Here is a 27,064-nt window from a genome sequence, read left to right as displayed (position 1 = left end):
TGTGATAGTAAATTAAATATTTTTGGGTTTTAAAATATTTAAAACATAATTTAAAATTTTCCAAATAATTCTCATAATCGTTTTAAATATTACTTTGTAGCAGACAACTGGTATTATTTATTTTCCCACTTGGAAAGAGCTTGAAAGGTACTACTCCTTGGCACACACCCTCTGACTCATCTGGAAATTGCTACATAACTGCAGAATATCAGGAAAAGAATAATAACTAGAGACCATCTCGTGATGGGATCACACCGGCTGTGACCCCATCAACATGTTGACGTTCCGACTCATGAGCGCACACACCCATCTCTGAAGTCTGTCTTCATTTTGATCTTAACCACACACCTGTAAAGTTTCGTGACTGTATTTTGCACAGTTGTGATGTTATCGCGTTGACAAAATCTGTCCACAGACAGACAGACATATAAACACCTGCCAAAGTAGTCAAAACCCACTCTGTGGCCAGTTCCTGCTACAGTAGGTGTCTCCAGGATCACATTTTGCCATGATGACACACGCACACACAGACTCACAAGGTAAAACCAACACCAGCCACAGTATCACGGCTGGTAAAAATGTTATTAAAACTTTTGCAACACCTGCTCGTTACATGTGCGCTTAATTTGCAATCACAGTCTGCACATTCTGTATAATTAGAGTCCGTGGAGACCAGGTGGTTGAGCGACAGCGGTGAGCTGGGTAATATCAATCAGTATGGGTTTGTCAGTGGTTCTGTGGGCTTTGTTGGTGGTATTGTAGGAGAGCCAACTGCAGTAAAGGTTTTTATGATGTGGCAGAAGTTGATTCTGGGACTCTGTGCCAAGAGCAAACCAGATGTTACTCCTGCAGTGTGTTTCTGTTTCTGTATGTGCCTACATACATGCGTACATACGTTCATACATCGAGGCACAGAAGGCTCAGAGCGCCTCATGCTTCCACTCTGTAAATCCCACTGCTTCTCTTCTTTCTCTGGCTGAAGACATTCTGCCAATAATTTAAAGAACCTTGTGAGAGTTAGCAACTGTGTCTGACACACATGATTGACTCACTTATCATCCTAAATTTTTTATTTCACCCACCCCCGCTTGGCCAGCACTGGTGGCCGGCAGGCAGTGACACACATTCCAGCCGTGACAGTGAACAGGGCTGGAGCCGCTCTCTCAGATGGACCTTGAACTCTTTAAAGGGACGTCTGGCCTCGCAGTTATGCCCCACCGACGGCCCTTGCTGCCTGACTACAAACTGTAACTCTATAGCCTCATTGTCACGCTCCATATCCTCTCAGTGACCCCGAGCCCAATTATACAGCTGACCCAGGCTTGATGATATAACCTTGGGTGTCTTTTGGGGGCTGCTGGGGCTCAGGGGTGCCCCTCTTGTCTATCATGACATGTCAACTCGGCGTGTTAACCAGACACTTCCCTGAGTGGTCCCAGTGGGAGTTCAGGAGGAAGAGTGGCTCCCATGCAAAGCCCAGGACATTTCAGCACATTGCCTCCCTGAGGCTCCCTTTTAGATAAATATAATATCATATAATGAGAATGTATCATATGTGATGTTGTCAAATGTAAAATTTCTTGTGTAACTTCTACAAAAAATGCTTTCACGTTAGACTGTATAGGTAAACACTTTGAAAAGGAATAATCAAACACTTAGAGAGTCTTGGATAATTTTCATAAAGTAAACATCCCAGAAAATCAGAAGTGTAAATGTTGGGACAGACTGTGTTTACCTCCACTCAATTGTTTTCTGATTATTCAGTAGTAATGACTGGAGGAGCCTCCATTGTATGTAGATGTGACGTGTATGCATGTCAGTGCATCTGGACACATGCACAGTCTCCATGCATGCTCAGCAGCTGCGATGCATTAATGTGGAGCATGCTTAGTATGCACTGTAGGCCTACCTGTCACTGGTGAAGTGTTCCTTAATGGATGAGGAGTTGATTTACATTTCCAAAGGCATGTCCATCCTGCATCGGATGAATTTCTATCCCAGACTGGACTGAAGGTAAAGGTTAGTGGCCACGGCAGTCAGGTAAACATTTTGCAGACCAGCTTCAGCCGCACCGCTGTTAAAAACACAAACAACTGGGCCGACTTGAAGTGAAATAAACATTTCTGTTGAGTGATGAGAAGGCAGATATCTTGTGATCAGAGCATCCAATTTGAATTGAACAGTTGTGAGATGGATTGTTGATGTTACTAGACTGTGTCACTTACTGCACCGAACAGAGAGGATGACAAATGTCTCTGCCAAGTGCAGTTTCACTAAATGTCAACTGTGCATTTACTCCATTATAACATTTATACTGTGCATTTTACTTCTGTCTGCTGTCTTTAATAATGACTACTGGAACTCTAATATACAGTAAGTTTACATTTAGTGGCTGTAGTGATGGTAATGTCTGAAATGCCTCGACATGGTGCAGATATTCATGAATCCTACTGATTGGTGATTATCTGACTTGACATGTAGCAGACCCAGCTGTTTCAGATGTCCAGTTGGATATCTCCAACGCTTTAGGAAACACGGCATTAAGCAATGCATTCTTCTTTTTAGTGTGTTGATTAGTGTTTTGTTTTTCTTTGTTTACGTGAATATTTAGCTCCTCTTTGGGTTTTTTAAATTGCCCCTCTGGGATATATAAAGTGATGTGAATTGAATTGAATTGAATCTCTACCTCAACAAGATTGATAAGTGCAAACCATTGCACAGATATTCATGGTTTCCAGAGGATTTCATTTGATGTTTGTGGTTTTGAGGGAGATGTCTCCATAAGTACTGGATGGTCTGATATAAAATTTGGTGCAGAAATGCATCTGTTCCTCAGGATGATTCCTAATAACTCTGGTGCTCTTTTATCCAGCACCATCTTTATATCAATGTCAATAATATGCTAAAACACCGTCATAAGCACCAACTTTTTTTTATTTGCCAAAAAAAAGACACGACACAGTGTTTTCTTAAAATAAGATTTTTAATATTACTTATTATCATAAAGATATATTTACACACTTTACAGAAATAGAAAATAAAAACACAAAGCTACGCATGAAAGGAAAAAATAAAATAAGTACTCCAAGAGCTAAAGCTTATCTTTTATAAATTAGAAACCAAAAGTTCAAATATGTACACAGTATTTCAACCATTTCTGATACACTTGTTTTATTTATTTATTTATGTCATTTATTTTTGCCCAGTTCAACATCAAAACAGAGACAGGGACTGTACATTTGGCCTGGTGAGTAATATGAGCACACACCATAAACAGAATATACGTTTCAGGAGTAATACATTGTCTTTCAAATGGTATCTGCTTGAGACCTAGTAACACTGTTGCGATGGTGTGTAAGCCTACAGACTGCATCTCTCCTCAGATTGTTCTGAATGTAGTGGATCTTGGACACAGTGGATACATAGATGGAGAATGTGTCGCAATCAAGGCAGGAGGGGCCTGTGCTATTCTGGGTATAGGAAGTCTCATTTTGAGGCTCCGGGATAATGACAGATCATAGTCATTTCCCACGGGAGATAAAATCTAGTTATCCTTTGGATTGCCCGGCCGGTGGAAATGTGTGAATGCATTGGATTGAATATCAGCCACTTGATCCTGCAGACACCCACTCTGAAGGCCAACATGATACAGTTTGATGGGCTTGGAGATTCACAAGGTAAAATCATGGAATGTGCTGCGTGCCAACTCTGTTTCCATTTCCTCAATGAATGAAAAGTTTGGTGCAGTGTAATTGTAAAGAAACTGTGTCTGGTAGAGAACTGAGTATACAATGACAATAGGATCAAAAAAAAAAAAGAAAAACTAAAAACCTTGTGTTTTTCTGAGAAGTTTTTGTGGGCGTTGGGTCTATAGCTATTGGGAAACAGAGCTCAGTGGCTAAGCTAATATTTGAAAACCTTCTGCTAGCTTATTCTCATCTCCATGAGTAACACATATCTACCTCTCTGCTCACCCCCACTCCCAGCCAAATGCATTTGGACAAAAAGAATTAAACACAATGGGGCAAGTTCTCAGCACAAACATTTTTCTACCAGGAAAACATGCTAACAAGTGCATAGGAACATTACTCAGGCCTTGTGATGGTCACAGAGAAGAGGAACTGGAGAGGAAACATAGAGAGGATAGGAATTGTTTCTCTTGTGTAAGCCTTGCTGGAAAAGACCATTAAGGAAAATGGTTTTGCTCCCCGAGCATAATGTATTGGTTTACCATTTCAGTTTGAGCCTGGACGTGCTTGTCCTTCCACACCACAAGGCCCATTAACCTGATGTGCAGGGGAGGGCTGTGGGCTATGATCTACAAGAAAAGAATGCCTGAAAGCTTTCACGTGTCCACGACATATTGTGCTGCAGACTACTTTTCTATTTTGTTACATCCACAAAAGATACAGCTTGTCACACTGTATTCAAAAAAGTAAGCTTTGGACAACCAGCTAGACAAGAATCAGACAAAAAAATTGTCACAATACACTGGAAAACCATTCCATACCAAGAGACTCTTGTTTTCAGGGTGTATTTTTCCAGCAGCATAATGGAATTGCAAAAGTGCAGCCTTGCGAACCCATACAGAGAAGTCTTGGAGCAAAGCCACGTCTATTTGTCGGGACTTGTTGATACTGGAGGCTTTGGATCAGTGGGATATTTGGTTTTTGATTTTTGGATTCAACTGATAACCAGACCAAGATTAAAAAGGGTACTTTACATAAACATTGGTTTGCTCTGGTCTCTGAAAGGGCAGCGTGGCTGGTGCAGATGGTGAGGATACATTCATGAAGAACAGTGCGGATACAGACGTTGCTCGGCTCCGTAACAAAAACTTCTGAGATGGGGAAATATTGATTTGAACCCCTTGTCATGACCTAGTCGACTTCCAGCATCCCAACTCCTGCGGCTTTGAACTTCCATCCCCAGCTCATATCTTCCTACTATCTTCCCCAATAATACATGAGACATCCTGAGCAAAGCTGTCTCACTCCCGAGGAGCATTAATGAAATCTACATCTCTGTCTAAGCGGATATGAAAAAAAAAAAAAAAAATGGTGGAACTGAAATTATTACTCTTCACAGTGCCCTAGGATTTAATACATTTTTAATCAAGGTGAGCTTGGCTGGGTGGATTACCACTGTGATTTTAGATGCTCTCTTAATAAAAGCTTCTCATGCTGGGACTGAGAAGACTCTGCAATTTATTATAATATTTGCATGAGACATGGCGAGAGGGAAAAGGTGTTGGAAATCTAGGTTAACCTGCCAGTTGCTTATTTGGTCAAAACTGACTGACGAAGTCTGTTGTTTGATGATTGAATCGCAAGTGGATTGAAATCAGATTTTCACCTAAAATCTGAATGAAAAAAAAAAAAAAAGACAATTAGGAAGTTGCTCCGCACAACCTACGATTGCAAGGTGGCCGCTCTATAGGTTACAATCCTAATATGTTACATGGTTACACACTGAATCAGCAGGGGTTTGGGGACTGGAAAGGGGGAAGGGTGTGGTTTCAGTCTAAGCCAATTTAACAATGAGCTCAGACTAAGTGGCCCCGGCCAGCCTTGGGGAGATCCATCTGAGAAAGATTAACTCTAGGATTTAATGAGCGTAATGATCAAAGCCACGACCACCTGTGCGGTGGAAGAGCAGACTAGAAAGGCAACTGTACCCAACATAATGTAGGGAACGGATCATGACTAGAAAGGATTGAATCGGGATACATGGCTATATTGGTGAATACATACAGGGAGAGTAAAGGTACAGTATACGAAAATATGCTCATATAAGCTTTAAATGTACTGTATGTTTGTGTTTTGTTAAATAAATGCACAAAATAGACTGCTCTAGTACAAGCCTCTATCACAGCACCCTGAGAAAAAAGAAATAAAACTACTAAAACACAGAAATAAACATAAACAGTAATATATTCCAGTATGATGGAAAGGCATAGCATTTTGTCAGTGAAAGATATCGGTCAAAGGGTCAAATCAGCCTTATGTTGAATATTAAAACAGCCAGAGCCCGAGTGTCAGGCTGATCACTGTGGCATATTAACTGAGCTGTTGTTTGCTTTGAAACTGTTTCCTTTTTTTTTTTTCTCTTTTGGTCTAATTTAACTTGTCCTTCTCGCTAACGTTATCTCACGTGGGATTTCTGTTTGCAGAAATTTAAAATGCATAATGTGTCAGTGTATCAAGACTTCAAACAAGAGGTAATGTGTTTCTCCCTAACCTTTCATTCCTTTGTTCCTGGCAGCATTGTGGAGAAGGTTATTATTTGGCACTTCATTAAAAGGCAAGGCAGCCTGTCGGTGGAGCAGACCGCCACTGCCAGTTAACAGTCGTGTAGAGCAGCTGCGCAGGGCAGCAGTGTGGTGCGAAGGCTGGGGATTGGGGACGGGATTGGGATTGGGATTTGGGGTCAAAGGACTCATCCAAGGTGGGGCATGTTACAGTAACCTTGAGCGTGTCAGTAAACCCCTCCCTAAGGTGTTAATGAGTTCAGAAACACCAAAATAGCTTTGGATTAAAGAATCTCCTAAATGATGGAATTATTCTGTCACTTAAATAGATTGTTTTGACAAAATGTGCTCTCTTTTCAGTCCGACTTTACTTTGCATGTGGACGTACTGTCATTAGGAGGTACAAAGCACCGTTAATAATGATAATTAAGCGATGGTTTACAGTGACGTTCAGATGTGAGGCTCTTGCTCTTCCATTTTAAACACAAAAAGCCTTGGATTCCTTCATGAAGCAGACATCCAGAGTATCATAAGTGAACTTAACATTTTCTATTGTCAACTATTAAAACTGACACTGCCCTTCTGAGTGATCAGTGCCCTCTCCCCACAAGTAAAGCTGTTAAGTAGCTACACAGCAAAGAAATCAGCGGCTGCAGTAACCTTGAATCTGAGAGATGGGAATACCACGCCATGGAGAAGTGACAGATGCTTTAAGACTCAGATTGTTTTGACCGGGCTCCCTCTCCACCACATGTCATGCAAAGTGTGTGAGACACTCAGGGAGATCGCTATGATTGGGCTCTATTAAGCAAATGACAGGAAAAAAAAAAAAAAAAAAAAAAACACTTGGGAGAAGACAGAGATAGATAAGTAGTGAGGGAGTGAGAGAAAGAGAAAGAGAGAGACAGAGAAATAGAGTCTGATAGCTCGGGCTCAACCCCCACCCCCCACCCCCCTTCCCTGCCCCCAATTCCTCCTACAGCTGAGGGTGAGCGGCTTGTCCTGATTTTTTTGTGGACAGAGTTGCTTGAAGAACCAGCAGGTGCTATGGACATCACTCTTCAGGCTGGGCAAGCGTAGGCCCTTCGTTGCAAGGCCCCCCAAGGCAAAGGAAGAGCATAGAAATCAGAACCTGGGGGAGGGCGCTCAAAGCAGTGCCTGCAAGACAGGAAAATAACAGAGAAAAAGCAACATCAGTGTGTGCTTATCTATTTTTTTTGTATTCCAAAAAATCATTGCATGAGTCATGCAGACATTTCAATTTCCTCTCCAATAAGGGCACCCCGCAGGGAGTTTCTACTAGAGCTTTCACTGTGTTTTACCCTGTGTTATCTTGCTCTTAAAAACTAGAAGAAAAGGTAAGGACATGTTCCAACCAGATTTCACGGTCTTTGATAGAAGAGCGCAGCAGGGAGCAAGAAAAACAATTGTATATCTCACTGTTGAACACAAGCCCAACATTATACTATGCTGAGGGCAGTGGATCACTTCTTAACAATGAGAAAATCTTTTATCTTCCCTCACCCTTTATCTCTTCTGTCCTGTGATGATTCCCCAAGATTTCAGATGCTGTAAGCTTTGTTGCACGACAACAAGGTTTATTCAGTAATAAGAACCCGCTCTTGTTTCAAGACGGCATATTTCCATGGTCATGTAATGCTTCAAGAACTGATGCAAGGTATATCTGATCTCTGTTGAGATGTATTGTTGTTTGTTGTCGTCCTTTGTGCTGTTTGGGTCCACGGGATGATCTCAGTGCCTTGAAGTCATACCGCATCACAGGGTGAGTGTATGGGAGGAGTTGCAGACCTGCTCTACTTTTTTTTTTTGGATGGAAAACTCTTCAGAAGACTCATTCACTGAGCTTTCTCACACTTGGGGTCTCAAAGGGTTTTTGTAAATTGCCTGCGGCTTTAAATCTGTAATATCCTGTCGTCTTTTAGACTGTCACTGGCATGGCTTAGATCCAAGAGTTGTAATAGCACATTCGGATCTGAGTCTACTCAGATGCTCAAAGAGGAATGACCCGGGTCGCCATCTTTCCTCTCAGGCGTTCACATCTGGAATGTGTCATGATGAAAAGTCAAACTCTGCCTCAGGTGTCTCAGAGAATAAAAGATGAGCTGCTTTTGACGTTGAAATGGGAAGATGTCACTAAATAGGATAGAGCTAGAGGATGGACACGTCAAGTTCTTAATCTTTATTTAAGAACGCAGTTCAGTTAAATTAAGTTTAGGCCGATAATGACATATCCACACACGCTGTCTCTCACTCGTCTGCCTAAAGGCTCACCAGCCCTCAGCTGGACGTCTCCATTGAACTCTAGCTTTGATCAAACAAAATACATCTCCAGCTGCTTCCAGAGGTGTTTTTCCCATCATCAGCTCAAACTGAAGAAGGAAGCAGAACACATGAGGATGAACAGAGCCTTTCAGGCTAAAGTGTGTGAAGACTGGCTCGTTGGGTGGATTGATGCAAGATATCGGTTCTCATGAAGACTTAATTCTTCAGACAGGGACTGAACTGTGAAGAAGACCTGTAACTCTTTGGATCATTTGCTCTGTGACAGTTGGTAGCATTATCACTGAAAAGATGCTAATGGACAGCCTGATTCCCACTCTGGTCAGGTTGGGTTAAATTGGCACGGCATTTGGAGAAATTGTTGAATGAGGTGAACTATGAACTTTGCAAGAATGAGAGGAGCCGGAGTGGGAAGCGATCAAAGAAAAAAGAAAATCTTCAGTGTGTTAAGAGGTGTTTGCGGAGACAGCATTGTGACTCACTGAGCCGTTCGCTTTTACAGAGCTTCACAACTTCCTGAAGCTCCCCGTATTGTGTGGCCAGCACTTTGGCACGAAACACAAGCTCTGACCACTGAGGATTCACACTCATTTTATTGGCAGGCTGAGGAAAGTTGGAGGACCCGTGTTGTCCTCCAAGTGCACACTGACCTCACTTATTGTATTCAACTTGGTTGTGAGACTCTAGAGTCTCGTATTTAAAGTAGGAGTGAGTTCAAAAGAAGTCTAACCTCACCCATAAATAAAAAATAAAAAAAAGATCCATAATTCGCTGTAGATTGTAAAACTCATCTGGCAGTTTCAGAGAATAGACCTGTCAAACTTTTATGGCTTTGATCCCTTTTCCTGAAAACTGATTAACCATGCCTTGACACTTTCTGGCTGCAGCCGCCTCTCACTACAGCGTTAATTTACGGCGGACCTCTGCAGGTCAGTGTTGTATGGTCGGCACCTCCTGCGGGGATATTGTGTTTTGTCAAGTTTCCCTGTCTCTCACGGCGTCTGGGAGAGACATGTGAATGGGTCCTGAGCTTCTTAGCGCAGGAACATAATTGTACTGCTGTTGCTTTGTATTCACAGTGACGTGCAAACATTAGCAAGTGCAAAACGAGGTTTAATCTGTATGTACTGTAAATCTGATCATGTTGGTTAATTAGCTGTAGTATGTTTTAGTTTCTCAATGAAGCTTGATATGTTTTTGTAGAAATACAGAGAGTTTGTTTTGGTTGAGAAAAGAAAATCAAACTGTGAAAAGGTGATAAGTAAAATATTATCTCTGATTTTGGATGAAAGGGTTTTCGCACAAAACCTTGTTTTACTTGACAGCAAGTTAAACATTCCTGCGAGGAAAAGCATTACAGCAAGGAAACCCAACTCTCTGAAGTATTATCTTTGGAAAAAGGGTTTTAATTGACTTAATCAGGTGGAGAGAAAAGATTTATGCTAGCTGAATTGATTCAAAGGTTAGGTTTCTAAGTATAACTGTCTACCATATGAGGAAATAAATGACGTACCCTAAGGAACAGTCTCTCGTACTACGGAGGCATGCAAGCTGGTAGGCTAAAGTCCAGTAAGCTGTTAAGACATGCACTTTTTTCAGTGCCAACAATAACATCCCTGTGTTGGAGCTGAGTCTGGCTGCGATGGTCATAAACAGTTTCCAGTGTTCCTGTAAGAGTTTGAGTTCCCCATTCGTCTCTCAAAACATCCAAACTCATTCAGTATTTAGGACTCAATCTCATACCGCTTAAAAATTCCACAATGAAATAGTTTCCTCACTAGTCAGCAGTTTTGATGATAATATATCGGGAATTGCTCCTGCTCCTTTTTTCTTGAGAAACGTAGGAACTCTTACGTGATAGAAAGTTGGGAAACACAGCACAGGCACAAACCTTTCCCTGAGAATCCAGGGTGGCTTGAAACCCTTTCACTGTCTTTTACTGTTTTATTTTTACTGACCGTTTTATCACAGATTTGAAAACCTAACGAGCGTCTTGTGTCCCCTGACTGCTAGAAACTCACCTTGCTCTAGAACGGCATGGGCCCCTTGTGGGAAAGACGGGGCCGTGGGCGTCTCCTCTTCCAGCCGGCTGGTCTGTGGGTCTGACCGCCCCTCGCAGGGCTTTGCTGGACCATTTTTCTCACTGTAGAGGCCTCTTCCAGCTCTCTGCCATGCTCCATGGAGGCCATGGGACCTGGAGGAAACACACACACACATAGGAGAGACCAATCAGATTCAACTTCAACTTCGCAGCCTCATCTCAGCAAAAGTATCACATTTGACTTGATTGTGAGCCAAGTGCATCAGTGCCTAAGGAAAACGTGTAGCAAAATCCAAAGAAGGATCACGGTGGTAATGGATGAGGAAACAAGAGACATGTATAGATAAGTGTGTGTGTGTGTGTGTGTGTGTGTGTGTGTGTGTGTGTGTGTGTGTGTGGGCCTCTTTAAGCCCACCCAGCGTTTTAGTTCATCAAGTCAGTGTGGTGGAACCAAAGCACAGCAGATAGACAAAGTCCAAACCCTCGTGTCTCATGTCTTTCTCACTCTCCCTCCAGATTACAAACACCACAAAGCTCCAGACCTTGTGGAGGTGCATCCTGTCGCAGTGTTTGATCCAAGATTAGAGATGAGTTTAATAGCAGTGTGTCTTTCAGAGAATGTGTGTGAAAGTCTTAGTTGTGTGTGTGTGTGTTTGAGAGTGATCCCAGATGTTCTCAGTCATCTCTCAATAAGTGTGGCCTGATCCCCTTAAGCCCCTCTTTTCTAAATGGTTAGGGCCACCTCAAGTGTCTCTGTGACCTTTTAACATCACCTCCTCTTTGAGATCTAGGGATTTTTCTTTTTACGTTTTGCAGCAGATCCTAAGTTGCAGTGGGATATTTAATGCAAGTCATTATTCACCCCACATCCAGATCTTTAGTCCAATAAAATCTGAGTCAAAGCAGAGCAGGACTTTTTATTTGGTGCTTAAATATCACAGTGATCACATACTGTTGGTACATTTTTAGTTTGAAAAACCTTTCAGTAATCTCATAAAAATTTATGTCACTGAATTGGAGCTGTGACGTCATTAAATTTTGGAGGACTCACAAGAGACAGAGTAAAAAACAAAACTGAAGCAGCAGAGGCTGAGATATATTGTGACTTTTAGCCCCCAACATGGGTCAAACTCTGAAAACACTGGACCTCATAATTTAACTCAATAGCATCTGTCATTAGCCCTCCCTGCCTCCTAAATAACCTAAACAAGTCTTTCAAACTCTACATCTCTACTTTGTAATGCAGACTGTAGTGTAGTCCCGAGCCCAAGCAGAGATAACCCTTAACACACTATCAGGGTTATTTTTTTCAGACTTTAGAAAGCTGCCTCTAGAGCCTCAAGATATCGACTGAGTAACTAAATTTAATCAATGGAGAGACCCTTAAACAGTTCACCTTTCTCACTCTTCTAAATTAATATTATCTTTTATGATCTCTTCTGCATTTCTAAGACCATCTTGGAGCCAAACTACTTCCTTGTCTCAAAAGAAACTACAAATCCCCATTGAGTATTTCCCATCAAAATGCTGATTGACATCACTCACATGGGGTCATGACATTCCTGTCTCCTCTGCTCAGAGACACTGGCACCATTTTTAGAATTCCCAAGAGCAAGACCTTCCTGAGGTTTACGGGGGTAAGGACGCAGCTTAAGATAAAGTCTGCGGAGGTTTAGAAAAGCAGCAAGAATACTGAGGACAGCAGTTGAGCAGCTTACAAAAGCCACGATAATGTTGAGTTTCCTGGTTCCTCAAGAAGAAGTTGTGTATTTAGTTGTGCTGAGTGAGGATGTTATATGAACGAGGCACAGCTGTGACCCTGAGGACGCCACCTGATTGAGTTATTCTCTGGATAAACTGTCTTTATAACCTGAAAACACTCGAGCATCTAAAAGCCAAGATCAGTTAGTTTGAATAGAGGGTGGCTTTCTTCAGGAGCAGAATTCAAGGCGCCATTAGAAGGAGGGCAAAGTCTCTCTGCTTAATTAATAACCACCTGTGGTGTATTGAACATTTTTAAGAGGAAAAAAGAGGTTTTTTAGCTTTCAGATTTAAACAATGGTGACCTGCGTGACTGAGCCAGACAGCTTGTTGAATGTTTTCAATGTATATCCCTAAAGCGCCAGACATCTCAAGTTCCATTTCCACACTAATCTTCTTCTGCAAGCACATTACACACTATATTTGTGGGTGAACAGTGGGCTAATTCATTTGCAGCGGGGAAAGTCTCTGTTGCATATTTCTGCATCTAAAGCCCATCTTTGCCCCTAGGAGCACTAATCTGCGCATTATCCTGTTGTTATTGTTCCAGATACACAGTGAATGAGGGACGTTCACACACTCTGAAGGCATTCAGCTCATTTCTTTCAAATCCAGGTGGTTGAATGTTAATACTCTCGGTGTTTGAGTCGATTTTGGGGCCTTAAGAAGTACTTATTTGTGGGGTGGGGTGGGGGCGCTCCCCTTTACCCTGAAACACCCTCAGCATTTAGATGCAGAATGCACAGGCTGTAGTCTTTGCTATTTAAGGTGTCAGTATGCTAAAAGTAAGGTAGTTTCTATGACGTTTGGATGGTCACAGGTGAGGACAGGTGGGTGAAAATACAATAGTTGTTCAAATGAGGGCAATGGTGCATATTTTTGATCAGAATCTTTTCATAATGTTACGCTCGGTGGTGAAAAATAAAAAAATACCAGGAGTAACTTTGGTGAAAGTGTTCTGACACCTTAAATGTCCCGGTGATACCTGCAGTAACTACAGTGTCACACTACACTCAACTGCAGCAGTTTGACCAGCAGGCCGGTTTAACAGGTGCTGCAAACACACACACACACACACACACACACACACACACACACACACACACACACACACACACACACACACACATACACACACATACACACACACACTGCGATTCAAGATGGTAAAGTAATTGTACCTCAGCTCACTCAGCTCATCTGCAGTTCCTCTAAGGGTGACTCAGGCTGTCATAACCCAGGTCCATAATGAGACAATTTAGATGTCTCCCGCCACGGCAAGCTGTCAGCCACTGTTCAGCACCGGGGGTTTGAAGGGAGAACATCTCATGATTTTTCCTGACAAACCTCGACCCATCCAATCTGGCTACAGGATAGAAAAGTGTAATGAAAGCTGCTAAAAATAACCCAGACCCTGGTGATAACACTGGTGGTATAGATTAACTCTTGCAGCCTGTAGGGAAAGCATCGCAGTGTGACAGATATGACGTACAGCAACAGCTAGCTTTGTATCTCTACCCATCTGTAGTGGAATACACACAGACTGAATGTGGCAGCATCTGTTACAATGGATAAGACCTTTTGATTGTTTCCATGACAGGCCTATCATTGGATAATGCATGTTTCTTCTCCATAAACAAAGATATCTCAGCTATCTTATTGCTCTGAAATTGGATCCAGTCTTTGTAGTATCCCATTTGATCTTTTCCCATGAGAGATTCCCATGTTTATGTTCAGCTGGTAAAACAGTAAAATGGCAGGATAACATATGTCTCACAGCACTAAGCGTCTTATCTCTACTTCTGATGACCTTGGAGCCCTGGTTTTGTCCTCTTTCCTCCAAATCTCAACACTTGCCCCCGCTCGGTAATTCCCTAATTAAAGTTTAATAAAGGGGGAATTTCAGGAATGCCTGGTTACTGCCGCAACTGCTGCTTGCATCACTGCCGCCTCCTTAAAAAGGAGAAAGGTGGAAGAGGAGAAGTAGCGGTGGTCAGGCAGGGAAGAGTTGACAGCGTCAGAAACTGGCCAGTCTCCAGACTAATGATGAATATCTGGTTGGCTGCTCCCTGATCCCCCGCCCTAGTTTCACCACTACCTCCTGAGGTGATATCTGTTATGTTGTCTTTTTCAAATGGCTGGCTCTCCGTCTTGTAATGGCCCAGCGGAAAGTGGAAAAGTGACAGCTTATCCCTGTTGATTCTGCAACAGTCCATCAGTGGAGCCTGCAGAGATATACATCTTCCATTTGTCCATCCAGTCAGTCAGGAAAAATGTCCATCCTCTGGTTTAATGCCAAGTTCATCAGCTGCCCTCATGGCTGGCAAGAGAAAGCTGTATATCACAGTGCTGTGTGTCAATGCAGGAACATAGGCAGCATGGCAAATGGGCCCGAGCTGCTTATTAATAGCTGTAAAGCTGATTTGTGTGTATCGACTGCCAAAACGGCCACACAACAAATGTCTGCACTTGTAAATGTAGCCGCAGCGTAATGGTTTTTCTGCCACTAAGTCGTAAGGGATTAAACTATAGCAGCCTGTGAGACTAACTATAGCAACAAGTACGCTGAGCTGTGTTCCTGGTTCAGAAACTGTTGTATTAAATGTAAACATGCACAATCAAGCATGGCCCAAATTTAATCCTCGCTGTGTTTAATTTTCTCTGTGTCACCGCAAATTGATTTGCTGTCCTCTTGAATCTTATCTGTTTGTTTACTTGTCGCGCTCATCGCTCACAGTCACACTGATTATGAATCAGTTACGTGAAATCTCATTGATCTATTTTCACAGTTGGCCGAGCTTCTCAAAAACCATTTAATTTCTCCTCTGAGTTTCTTTCTTTTTCTTTTTTTTTTTTTAAGTGTCCCTACATCACTTATCTGACATCTCTGCGCCATGAATCTGGCTCAGTGCAGTTTGTGCAGATGTGTCTTGATGTGTAAACAAACAGCTGAGAGAAGGGGAGTGGGCCGGTGCTGGGATAAGAGCAGACGAGTTAACCCTACGTGCCCACAATAATGACCACAGTGTGATTCTACTGTTGAAATATCTCAACAACTACGGGATGGATTGTCATGAAGTCTTGTACCGACGTTCATGGTGCCCACAGAATGAAACCTACTGACTTTGATGTCAAAGTTTACACTGAACCAGAGAAATATTTCAATGGCTGAAAAAAAGGCTGCATCTTTTTGTGAGATTCAGTACACACATTCATGTGGGATGATCCCTTAACTTTCCATTTAGCACTATGATCAAGACAAAAACTTTACCTACTGCTTTAGTTCATGGACAAATATCTGCTCCACTAATTACATTCCCATCAGCCTCACCTGTACTTTGCATTTAGAGTTAAACAGCATATGTTGGCATGCTTACACACTAAACTAAAAGATTTACTGTGGTAAACATTATACCTGCTAAACATCAGCATGTTAGCATGCTCAGAGCACCACTGTGCTTTAGTGCAGCTTCACAGAGCAGCTAGCATGGCTCTGAGATTCCCTTCCTGTCTGCACCATGACTGGACTAAATCACAGACCCATTTAAAGCTCTCACCATCTTTTCACAATAACACATAATTTTAACATGCCATAATCACTATTAATACAATAGCGTTCCTTAACCAGATCTTCTAATGTGATGATGGATTGGGTTTCTGTTGCATAAATAAACCAGTGACCGCCATTACAGTATTTTCCAGACATGCACAATAATATAAAGACAGCAGGGTTATTTGTGTCTACTGTATATGGAGGTAGTTGTAGCTTATTAAGTGTGTGTGTAATCCTTATGGGCAACAGAACCATATTTGTGTTAGTGGGAGAGAGGAAGAATAAATACCCTGGTGTGTGTAGCCATGGTTATTACCATGACGTTGGAGGAGCAGGCCTGCTGTCTCCGTTGCATGTCTCCCTCCTTCATTCACTAAAAGGAGAGGAGTAGCTTTAGCTAATGAATCCTCTATAGCATGCCATTACCACAGACATACTAACCCACACAGCCAGACAGAGACATGTCATAGGCAGGGATGCTTCCCACTGCATAAGCACATTAGAGGATCAGGATTATTTAGCCAAGGATGAGATGTGTTAATTGTGCCAGATAAAAGCCAAACATTCTTTTAACCTAGAATAAGTCCCAGAACTGCTGCGGCATCGTACGGGGGGATTTGCTAGCTGCCTGATAGCGTCCCCGCACATTCATCCTGCACATATGGAACGGTGCCTAACTCAGGAGCCTGTCCCTTGTTGTTCAGGCTTCACAATCCAACATTTAGTGTCGGAAATGCTGCTTATCGCATGCCTACCAGTAAGTCTGGGCCTTGGCAGAAACTGGTACTGATTGCTTGCCGACTTTCAGACCACGTTACCATGGCAGCCACCATGAAAGGCGCTCAGTTTGGAGCAAAAAGAATGACATTGTCAGCTGAAATCGACCAGGTTCTCAGTTTAAGAATTTCACTGAATCCATGATCAGCCCTCTGACTGTGTCCCTGATGTTTTCAACGTCCTCTGTGGTCCACCACACTTGGCCTCTGAGTGTTCCTCTCAGGGGGGTGTTTGTTTTGGTCGTGAGCACTTTCTTTTATTTCTGTCAGGGACTGTTTGATATTCAGCATTGTTGTACTGTGATAATGCCAGGCTTGTGGCTGAGCTGAAGGCTGGCTTTGTCTATACTAACTCCTCTGAGGAAACCAAAGTGCATGTAAAGTTGTTCCTATTACTGCAGCTTTTAAACTTAACCCCTTGTCCTCCCTGCTCAGAAAGCAACCCCCCACCCCCACTGTCACCGAAGGTTCAGGACAAATTAAGAACAAACTGTCCAGCCCTCTTGTTCCTGGCTTTCTGCAGATGGCCCTTTGAGTTAGTCAGCTGCCTGTGAAGTGTGGTGCTATATATGCTCCTGAATTAGAGAGTGTATGAAATGATGAGGTGTGAGACTGCGTACTCTGCTATGATCAGAGCGCTGGGAGTTCAAAGGGCCGGCAGCAGCTAACGAAGCCACTGACTCCCCTCGCCACTTGACTGCCTGTTGGTTTATTCACAATCCCACTCCAGCTGAAGGGGTGAATTTGTGGCTATAGGGTTACTGCAGGTTGGAGCCTATTGAACATGAGAAGTCAGGGAAGCAAACATGAAATAACTACGAGGAAAGAGATTTCTTTTCACAACTTTCCCGTAGGAGTATGAAAACGGCTGAGGGCAGGAGAAGGAGAGATGCTGCTGCTGTTTCCGTCGACAGCAGCGGGCTACATCTATGCGCATGGCAGGTACAGTAGGTAGGTGAGGCTACCAACCGTTGCCCTGATCTCCAGAGATTGCATGTCAAGGGCAAAGGGATCCTCCAACCATCCGTTTCCATGGGCACGCTAATCAGATGTGAAACACAGCCCCTCCCTCTCCTGTGTCACCACCTTCCCCCCCATGCTGTGAACCTGCGTACCTTCTCCCATTTGAAATGTGGGAGAAACAGAGAGAGGCAGAGAAACGTCACAGCGCAGGGTTCACTGCAGCTTTTAATGCCCGAGGGGACCATCGCCTCTCCCTACAGCATATACAGTACTATTAAAGGAAAATAGCACCAACATTGCGTCAGACTGTGTTACCTCTCAAACAGACCAGAGAACACAAAACAATGGCTCTGACGCTCAAATCCATAGTGGATACACAATAAACAATGCTGTAGCAGCGGGATAAAAATACCTGTAATAATAATACTTAAATAATAATAATAATTCTTGCTGTATAGATGGTTTGTTTTAACTTGCACCACCTTTGTCTAATAAACAGTCTCTCCTCCAACACACTTTTATTGTTGATATACTGAACATATGTTGTGCAGAAAAGAAGCCCTTTTGGTTAAAGGCTATGCAATGAAACTTAGTAACCAGTTTCGTCACACATTTTAAGTGTAGGAATAAAAATCATAAAGACTTTTACTGACAGGCTCAGCTGCACAGTGCTGCAGGTGAGCTGAAGTTCAGTGTTTATTGGCCCCTCGGCTTCCTCCTCTATTTTCATCGGCCGTTAGGATAAACTGTTTGCCTGATGTGGATGCATGTTTATGAATTCCATATATTGTTTTGCTCTTCTATTTTTACAAATGTTTGTTCATACTCAGGGGCCCTGGGGGCAGGGTAGCCTAAGTGAATGAGACAGAGTGAGGGGCCCTGTCCTGATGCAGGAAGTCTGTGGGGAGTTTCGTGCTATTAGTCAGTGGCAGATCATTAGATTGACCAACATTTAAGCATAGACCCTTATGTGTGAAATAGTCTCCCAGGGAAGATAACGTTTGTGATCAAAGACAGAGGAATTGCGATGAATAATGCACGCTTTCAAAAAATGAATCATTTCTGTGTTGCCACAGAAGGGACCCTGTAGTGTGGAAGATGGAAGAGATCTTACAATTCCCATTTTCAAGCATTTAATTTAAGGCAGAAACATAAGGTACATGACAGTTCATCAACATCATGAGATGCAGCACCACATCCTATAATGCACTGAGAACAGAGGAGACGTGCACATCCTGTTGCCTGAGGCTTTGAGTTTAGGCAGTTCCCAATGGGGGCATCACTAAATGAACCCCAAATCTACTAAGTCCCTCTCCACCAGCCGCAGCCCCAATCCACACTGTGATCTTCACAGCAATGAAATCCCTTGTCTGACTTAGAGCAGCCTAACAACAGCCAGCTGTGCAGTGCTTTTAGCTACATATGAAATCTCACTGATCCATTATAGCGCCTATAGAGGTTTGACGTTAATGGCGACAATACCCCCAACCATATTTATTTGATTCTCCAAAGTATTTCACTTCTCCTTCTCCTACATGCGTTTGCAGCTGCTAAAGTATGAATTTCTACCACAAATGACATCTCTAAAGCAATATACAGAAGCCGTATTTTCCCATTCTGGGTTCCTACAAATTGAGCACGAAAGTAATTAAAGCACCTGCATTCCTAAAGACCGCAATATTTATTCTGCGGTCTGGCAGCCCGTTAATAAAAATGTCCACTCAGATCTTGATCAGGAATCCGATCTGCCTGGACAACCGCTATAAATGTAACACTTAATGCTCAAAAAGAGAGTCATAAATCACTTTAATATTGGATACTGGTGGAAAACAGAGCAGTTTTTGGAAATATCTGGCTCTAATTAAGTTGTAAGAAGTGCCCCGGGCTTGAGGATAGGGTCTGGTGATCACATGAGGCCTGGCTAACACATGACCCTCCCCCTCCACACCACCACCACCCCTTGCCCAAACTGCCAGGTTGTGCCCTCAAAACTCAAAGGGGGGCCTGGGCTGCAGCAGACATGTACAGAAGGAATCAGAATAGAGTTATTTCAGCATATTTAGCAGAACTAATTTCATCCTTACAGCCAAGAAGCGTCATTATGTCATTATTCCACATATGAAATGTGTAAATCCGAACCAGATCACCAGCTGTAAGTTTTCAGATGTAGCTGTGACTTCCTACACCATGGAAAGCTTACACAACCTCCCAGGTCTGAGATAGCCTCTCTTCCTGTCCACCCTTCTATTTTTCTGTCCCTTGGCCTGTCTTTTACTCCCCCTCATGCTCCTTTCTTCCCTTCACTGCATTTCGCTCTCTAGGGAAGATCTAAGTGAGTAGATTTATTCATTCAAAGGGTTCTGAATTACATTACAGCAGCGCAGCAGTCACATATGCCAAAGTCTTCAACAGCTGAGCTCTCCAGGGAGCGTTAGCCCAAAGGTTAGCCTTATATCCCTACCAAATGAGTTATGATTTTTCACTAAATCTCTTCCTCAACTCCCACCTACTCCAGAGCAATTGCGAGTGCCATTCACCAAGCTCACATTGGGTGATATTATACAGATGTGAAGTGGTTTATCACAGAAAATTCTCCTTATTGAAACCTACAGGGACACTCAGTTGCATATTATGAACTGCAGGGCTGGAAATAAGAAATAAGATAAGATTTTTTAGCATGATAACAATATATTTTGATCCATAAGTTGCTAATACATAAAATAACCACACAGGAACCTTTGTTTGTGGTTTATCCAACAGTATGAACACCTGATAAATCAGACGCCTTCATCACATTGATGCAAAAATCATTTTACCCTGAAGCAGCCCTGTGTATTTATCTGCAACAATAACCATAATGATAATCTAATGCTTTAATTACACAAGAGAAGAACTAGAAAACCTTAACGAACCATTACGAAACCTTTGCAGTGGTTCATTAAAAAGTAAAACCAGGTACAAACAGACGGTGTATATCTACTTTTCTGGATACTGTCAGCTTCAACAGTTTGTTGACATGTCTGTAGTTCTTTTCACAAAGTGGGAGATGTCATAGCTGTCAAAAAAAAAATTTAATTTCATTCCTCCTTGGCTTCTCAGTCTAAACAATATGACGAGAATACAGCACAATACATCCAGAGATATTAAAGGGTTTACAAAGAGTAAAGCAAAATCTCTGACAGCTGACAAATTTATATCATCTTATGTTATACACTGTCAAACGCCTGCTCATGTACCAGTGAGCGGATGACGATAACAGTTCCAGTGCTACTGTTTCACCTCACGGAGGATAAACAAGAAATAAATCAACAAGAGGATAACAACTGGCTCTACTCGCTCTCTAAACTCACAGATTGAGAATGTTTGTGTTTATATCTTTCTATGTTTGTTCAAAACCGTCGCTATGAGGACATCCTGGCTTCAAAGGGCTGTTTGAGGGTTAAGACTTGGTTTTAGGGTTTAGTTCAGAATTGGGTTTAGGTGAGTTGGGGGTGGGCATTGAGTTGTGATGGTTAAGGTTGGGGTAAGGGGCTATTGGATGCATTGTGAGTGACATCAGTGAGTGTCCTCAAAAATGAAGTACGACCAACATATTTGTGTGTGTGTGTGTTTTCTGCAGCAGACAAACTACAGTGATGCTGCAGGCTGCTGGCTCTATTTTCTCTTAATGCTGCATCACAAGGAAATCCAGGTTCTTCATGGAACGGATTTCATCTGACTCTGTGCGTGTGTGTGTGTGAGTGTGTGACATAAACCCAGCTGGTGCTCACAAGCTCCTGTGCCTCAAAAAAAGACTGTGTGATTCTCCGTAATCCTCTAATAACCTTTCCACTGCTTCCCCTTTGACACAACTGTTTGCCCACTGTTATTATGTTATGCCTGGACATCTGGAAAAGTTTAGCTGTGTTTTGTTCTCTCCACGGCCACAGTAATCACGTCCACAGGCACAAACACCTTCTTTACATTAGAAAACCTGAGATTATGATTTAAAGCTTCCTGGTTACCGTTGGTTTAGATCTTAGATGTTGTTTAACTAAATAATCAGACTTAGCCAAGCACATGTTTTATGCCTCTGGGTGCTGTAATGAGTGGCTGCATGTACTGTAGACCTCCTCTTTCTCGCTGTACTTTGACCCGCAACACTTGGATGAGCATCTGAGCCAGGCGGGCTTCAGTGTGTATGCATGCTGGTGCCACGGAACAGCCAGCCCCAACAATACATCAAAGTTTAATACGGAATAATAGCATTGCTGACAGCTCTCATAAAATCACCCTCCTTCCCAAGCAGACGATTTCTCTGCCAGATAATGGCTCTGATCTGGGCCTCGTGCCCCGCTCACACTCACAACTGCCTCACCTGTTCAACCCAGGCCTCACAATTACACCCTCTATGTATATGTGCGCGTGGGCAAGTGCGTGTCTGAGCCAGCTGCTATTGTTTTTATCCTGTGAGTCCCTGGGTGAGGCTCGGCAGGGTGTTTCCATGGCGGAGGAAAATGAAGCTTTGATATCTTCTAAGAGACTGTGACAGACATGAGAATGTTTTGAGAATAAGGAGTGTTTATACACCAGTCTTAAGAGTTACACAGGGAGGAAGAGTAATCGGCCTCGGGATGAATTATGGATACCACATGTCCAAAGCTGGAGCCCACTCCTGAGCCAGAGTGCTTTTCAAGGATGGGTAATTGAAGTGCACTGCGAAAGGATGCTAATATTACACAGAGAAGGCCACAGCAGCTCTTTTAATCTACTGGATGAATATTCGAAGTAGCATTAGGTTGTTGAGGTGAATTGCCTGTTGCACTAGGACTTCTTACTAATATGCATATACATCCATAAATACAACCAAGACACACTGTCATGCACACCTCCCCACCCTGTATCAGTCAGATTCAGGTCTGTATTCATTGCTTCCTGCAAGTGCACACACACAGAAACACACACACACACACACACACACACACACACACACACACACACACACACTCTCTCTGTCTCACTCTCTCTGTGCATCTCTCTCTTCTTTCTCAGACACACATGTACACACACACAGATGCCTACGAGGGAGAGAGGTGGAGAGAGAGAGAGCGAGAGAGAGAGGGAGAGAGGTGGAGAGAGAGAGAGAGAGAGAGAGAGAGAGAGAGAGAGAGAGAGAGAGAGAGAGAGAGAGAGAGAGAGAGAGAGAGAGAGAGAGAAAGCCCAGTGAACTGGAAAAGCGTTTGTCTCAAGATGAAAGGCTTCACACCCACTGCCTACATGCAGAGCCTCTTCCGACACCTTCCCGCGACAGCGCATACTGTAGCAGAGGCTTGTGCTACGCAGGCACACTCCAGCTAGCATCCCTCCCCACACCCATCAACGCCGCAACACACTTGCATCCCTTCCTCTCTTTCACTCCCTTTCTCTCCCTTTCTCTCCCTTCCTGTCTGTCAATGGAGCTCTGGTACTACAGTAGCAGCCGGGGAACAGAGAGGCACATAAGCGGCATGACTTAAACAACGTTGCGAAGGATAAGCTCCCACGAAAGCCCGAGGCACAGCAGCCTTGTTTTCCCCGTCGCTGGTGTAGCACGGTGGGCTCTCAAGCATGGAACATGCTTAGCCACACGCAGGGCGTGAAAAACGACACTGACCATGATGCTAGATAATTGCTTCCCATTTACTCATGTGCAGAGAGCCTCAGACAAAAATAGCATGTCGCTGTAACAAATGTGCTGGGAAGCATGGGAACTGTGAGTGCTGTGGCCATGGATCAATACACAGAGTGGACAGCATCTTGCAAGCATAAAGTCTGCACAGCATCTTACAACCACCTAGCAACATACATCCTATACAGCACCCTACAGTGTACATATTCCTCAGCCTTTATCTTCCAAGATGCAGTGTATAGAGCATCTTACAATCATAGTCTGTGCTACATATTGTATTGTCTATATCTTCTAATGTCTACACAGTATTTTTTATAAACACAGCTTCTGTCTATGTGTGTCTCCCCAGCCACTGTAGTTGGTGGGTAGGTGATAATCCCAAGAATGGTCCAGACATTTACACAGGCCTAACTGTTGTTTTTTCACACCACAATGTTACCTGCATCACATCTGCAGGCTGCCCATCGGTCTCCAAACTAACCCCCCAGCCCACACCTCAGAAGCTGTTTATTCCCATGAAGCATCAGAGAGAATATGCCCTGCCCCTGTGTAATTGTCCCAAGTCAGTGTTTTTGTTCCAAATATTAGACATTTTAGGTCCACACTGGAATTGATATCTAGTTCAAGAATGGCTCCAGAGACGCAGCAGCACTTTACGGAAATTTACTGTGACAAGGCATCAAGACTGAGCCCCTCCAGAGACCATCCATGCACCTGGGATCTGTGTTCCCCTCATCGATACGTACAACAATTACAGTCCTCATTATCATCACCACAGGAGGCACGCATGCATATATAAGGTGCTGTGTTGCCCTGCTGCACATTCATAGTCATGTAATAATCATATAGCACTTGGGTCAGATGGAATACATCAAGCCATAAATTAATCCGATTCACTCCACCTTACAGAACATGTGCCATGCATATCTTACATTTCATAACAGCCACAACAGTCAGGAATAGCTCCACACATGAATGTCCATCAATAAAAACCTCTTCATATTTCATCTCCAAGTCTTACAAGCTCACATCAAGGTGAGGCAGGGAGGAAAATGATCAATCTGAGCCTGAAACCACAGTCAAGTTTACCATAAAAGCCATGGCAGTACAATAGCAGACAGTATAACCACTGCAGTGCAGTACTGTATACAGCCAGGTGCTGATATTCCTGCCTTTTAGAGCCCACACAAGGCTAACCATGCTGGGTAACTGATCAACTACAGCTGCCTGCTGGAGCCCAAGGCAAACAGAGAGAGAAATAGAAAGCAAAGGGAGACGACCGGCGACGAGGCTGGCCGCTCCTGTACTCACCAGCACTGGCAGAACACAGCAGAGACACCAAGAGCACAATCACCAGCGTCAGGATCTTCACATTCATTTCTGCACTCCCCTCTGGCTCTCCGCTAGTCACTCGCTGATATACTGTAGTGGTGTGTGTGTGTGTGTGTGTGTAGATGGGAGGGAGAGAGAGAGAGAGAGGGGGAGAGAGAGGGAGAGCAGCTGAGCGAGCAAGAAAGAGAGAGAGAGAGAGAGAGAGAGAGAGAGAGAGAGAGAGAGAGAGAGAGAGACTGTTTGCTCCCCTGTGTGTGTGTGTGTGTGAGAGAGAAGTGAGTGTGTCAATTTGTGGGAATGTGTGTGTATGTCTGTGTGTATGTGGCGTGCAGTGGCTCCCTGACTGTGCCTGTGTATTTGTCTAAATGCGTATTTGTATATCAGTGTGTGACAGCGCCACTCCAAGACTGAAGGCACGTCTTTATCTGAGCTCTCCCACGGAGGTGTGTGTGTGAGTGTGTGTGTCTTCTTTTCTTCTGTCAGAGAAACGACAGCATGAGCCAAGTTCAGTGGAGCTGTGAATGTGCTGGAAGTCAGGTCTGTCTGTCTGTCGGCGTGTGTGTGTGTATGAGTCCTGTTTGGCTTGGATAAGGAGACTAGTTGGTCATGTGGCTTATGTATCATTGACTCTGTGGGTCACGGAAAAGCCCCCACCCCCCCTCACTTCAACTGCCCCACCATCACCCACCTTCTCCACCCCTTTTCCACAAACATGCAAGTGCACATGGCTGAGGAAGGAGAGCAAAGGGAGGGAGGAGAGGGGGGGGGAGGGAGGTAAAAGGTGGGGGTGCATGCAGGTTTATGATAATACCCAAACAGATGCTCTTGTTGAAAACTCTTTGAATTGCAAACAGGGCCGCTTGCCAGGAATCCAGGAATCAAAATACCAGCTTATGAGGGGAAGTAGATGAAAGAAGGGAAGGTGTGAGATGAGGTTCATGCTTTCCTGCTTTTGTATCTGCACCAGCTGTATGGACCTTTCTTCCTCACTCTATTCTTTACCCACAGTGGCACTGGCAGCCCTGTCTCGCTCAAGGTATGGCTTAAATCATTCGCACCGTTTGAAGTTAGTGTCCGTGACACTGGGAGTAACCGCAGGAAAAAACTTATCAGACTTTACCCGATCACATCGCTCGCGCTATTTGTTCCACTACCCCTGAAGTCATTTGTTTTATTTTGTTTCACAGATTATATTCTTTCCATGAACAAAAGCAACAAGAAAGCCACCACCCTACATGACTATAAAATAAGTCCACTTCTGTTTTTTTTTCATTTGTTTATCAGACAATAAACAGGAAAGTTTGCATTTCTTGCTGTGAATTGTGAGAACTGTGAGCAGAAACTAGATGTACAACAAGTTTTCTTATCACGTTTAGCCATAGAGCAACATCAAGGCGACAAGTTTCTACATCCCCTCTCCAGAAGAAAATCATTCGGGAAGGACCATAAATTTTGTGTGTTTTACGCTATGCATACAAAATATGGAAAAGAAACACAGGACCTCCACCCTCTTATGACGTTTCATACTCTGCCTTAGTACAACAAGTCCTCAAGAGAAGAAGCACAAAATGTGAGATGTGCGCTGAAAACTGAAAACCATGTAGGTCAATGAAGAAAATACATATAAATTCAATAAGCATAAATATAGGTGTTTTTGTGAAATACTGTTTACAAGGTGTCAGTTCACTCTTGGACCCATAGATCCAAGTCCCCAAAGGGCTGCAGTGACACATGATGGATTTGCCGCCTTTGGTCAAAACCTTCGAAACCCCCCCCCCCCCCCCCCCCCTTCAGTCTTCCACACAGCCCCTTTTCTATGTGTTGTCACTAAACAGTCACTTTAGTGGCGTGGACCTGAGTAGAGGGGCCCTGTGACCCTCGACTCTGCAGCTCCCGCTTCACACAGCTCGGCCATTGTCTCCCTTAGGCTCCAGGTCCCAGAGGGCAACATGTCTGTGCCACCCACTTGAGATCCAACAACAAGAGCACCTTCCATTTTTACATGCAGCACTTGAAGCCTCCACTTCATGTGAAGCAATCCTCTCACCTCAGGGGTGGCCAAGCCCCGGGGGCTAAAGATGCTTATCCAAGCCTGTCCTTTTTTTAGCTGAAAGATAATTCGCCTTTGAAAGAATCCGTTCATGGCATTTTCTCAGAGGTGCTCACTGATCACTGACAGAAAGCACAGGCAATTGTACATAATGAGAGATAGTGGGGGATTATGGCGCCATTACCAGCCCACTTAGTAGCTAGGAGTAGTTAGAAGTAATTCAAAATTCAATCTAATCCAACATTCAGGAATCATTTTTAAAGCAATGTGGGATGGCTGCCTGCAGAGTTATTTTACGTTAACAGTTAATGTGCATGAGCTGGCAATCAAAACTGAAGCTGGGGCAAATGTCCAGAATGTGCTGAATCCAGGTGCAACTCGAGGTAATTT

At 43.4% G+C, this 27,064-nt stretch overlaps 2 protein-coding genes across 4 annotated transcripts in view; one reads left to right on the top strand and one right to left on the bottom strand.

The window, feature by feature from the left end:
- Positions 1-27,064, top strand: part of xpnpep2 (X-prolyl aminopeptidase (aminopeptidase P) 2, membrane-bound) — a 97,086-nt gene that overhangs the window by 9,268 nt on the left and 60,754 nt on the right. The window lies entirely within an intron of this gene.
- Positions 2,962-25,197, bottom strand: apln (apelin). 2 transcript variants are annotated; one of them, XM_071457592.1, is made up of 3 exons: positions 24,604-25,197; positions 10,573-10,745; positions 2,962-7,408 (listed from the first exon to the last, which is right to left on the bottom strand). In XM_071457592.1, exons 1-2 carry the CDS (start codon positions 24,668-24,670, stop codon positions 10,579-10,581), a joined length of 234 nt encoding a protein of 77 aa, XP_071313693.1. In that variant the 5' UTR covers positions 24,671-25,197; the 3' UTR covers positions 2,962-7,408; positions 10,573-10,578. The 2 variants fall into 2 exon arrangements, with proteins under 2 accessions (XP_071313693.1, XP_071313694.1); XM_071457593.1 differs by lacking the exon at positions 24,604-25,197 and adding an exon at positions 12,138-13,022.

Source organism: Trachinotus anak, unplaced genomic scaffold, assembly GCF_046630095.1.
Source record: "Trachinotus anak isolate AG129_WGS33_773 ecotype Australia unplaced genomic scaffold, CSIRO_AGI_Tana_v1 ptg000021l, whole genome shotgun sequence".
Lineage (NCBI taxonomy): Eukaryota > Metazoa > Chordata > Actinopteri > Carangiformes > Carangidae > Trachinotus > Trachinotus anak.
Note: the sequence above shows the minus strand (reverse complement) of the source record. Positions and strands in the feature narration are given on the sequence as shown.

Coding starts and splice junctions, on each gene's coding strand:
- apln (XM_071457592.1), bottom strand. CDS start 24,670: ATGAATGTGAAGATCCTGACGCTGGTGATTGTGCTCTTGGTGTCTCTG. Junction 10,746..24,603: donor GCTGTGTTCTGCCAGTGCTG/GTGAGTACAGGA, acceptor TGTTTCCTCCAG/GTCCCATGGCCTCCATGGAG.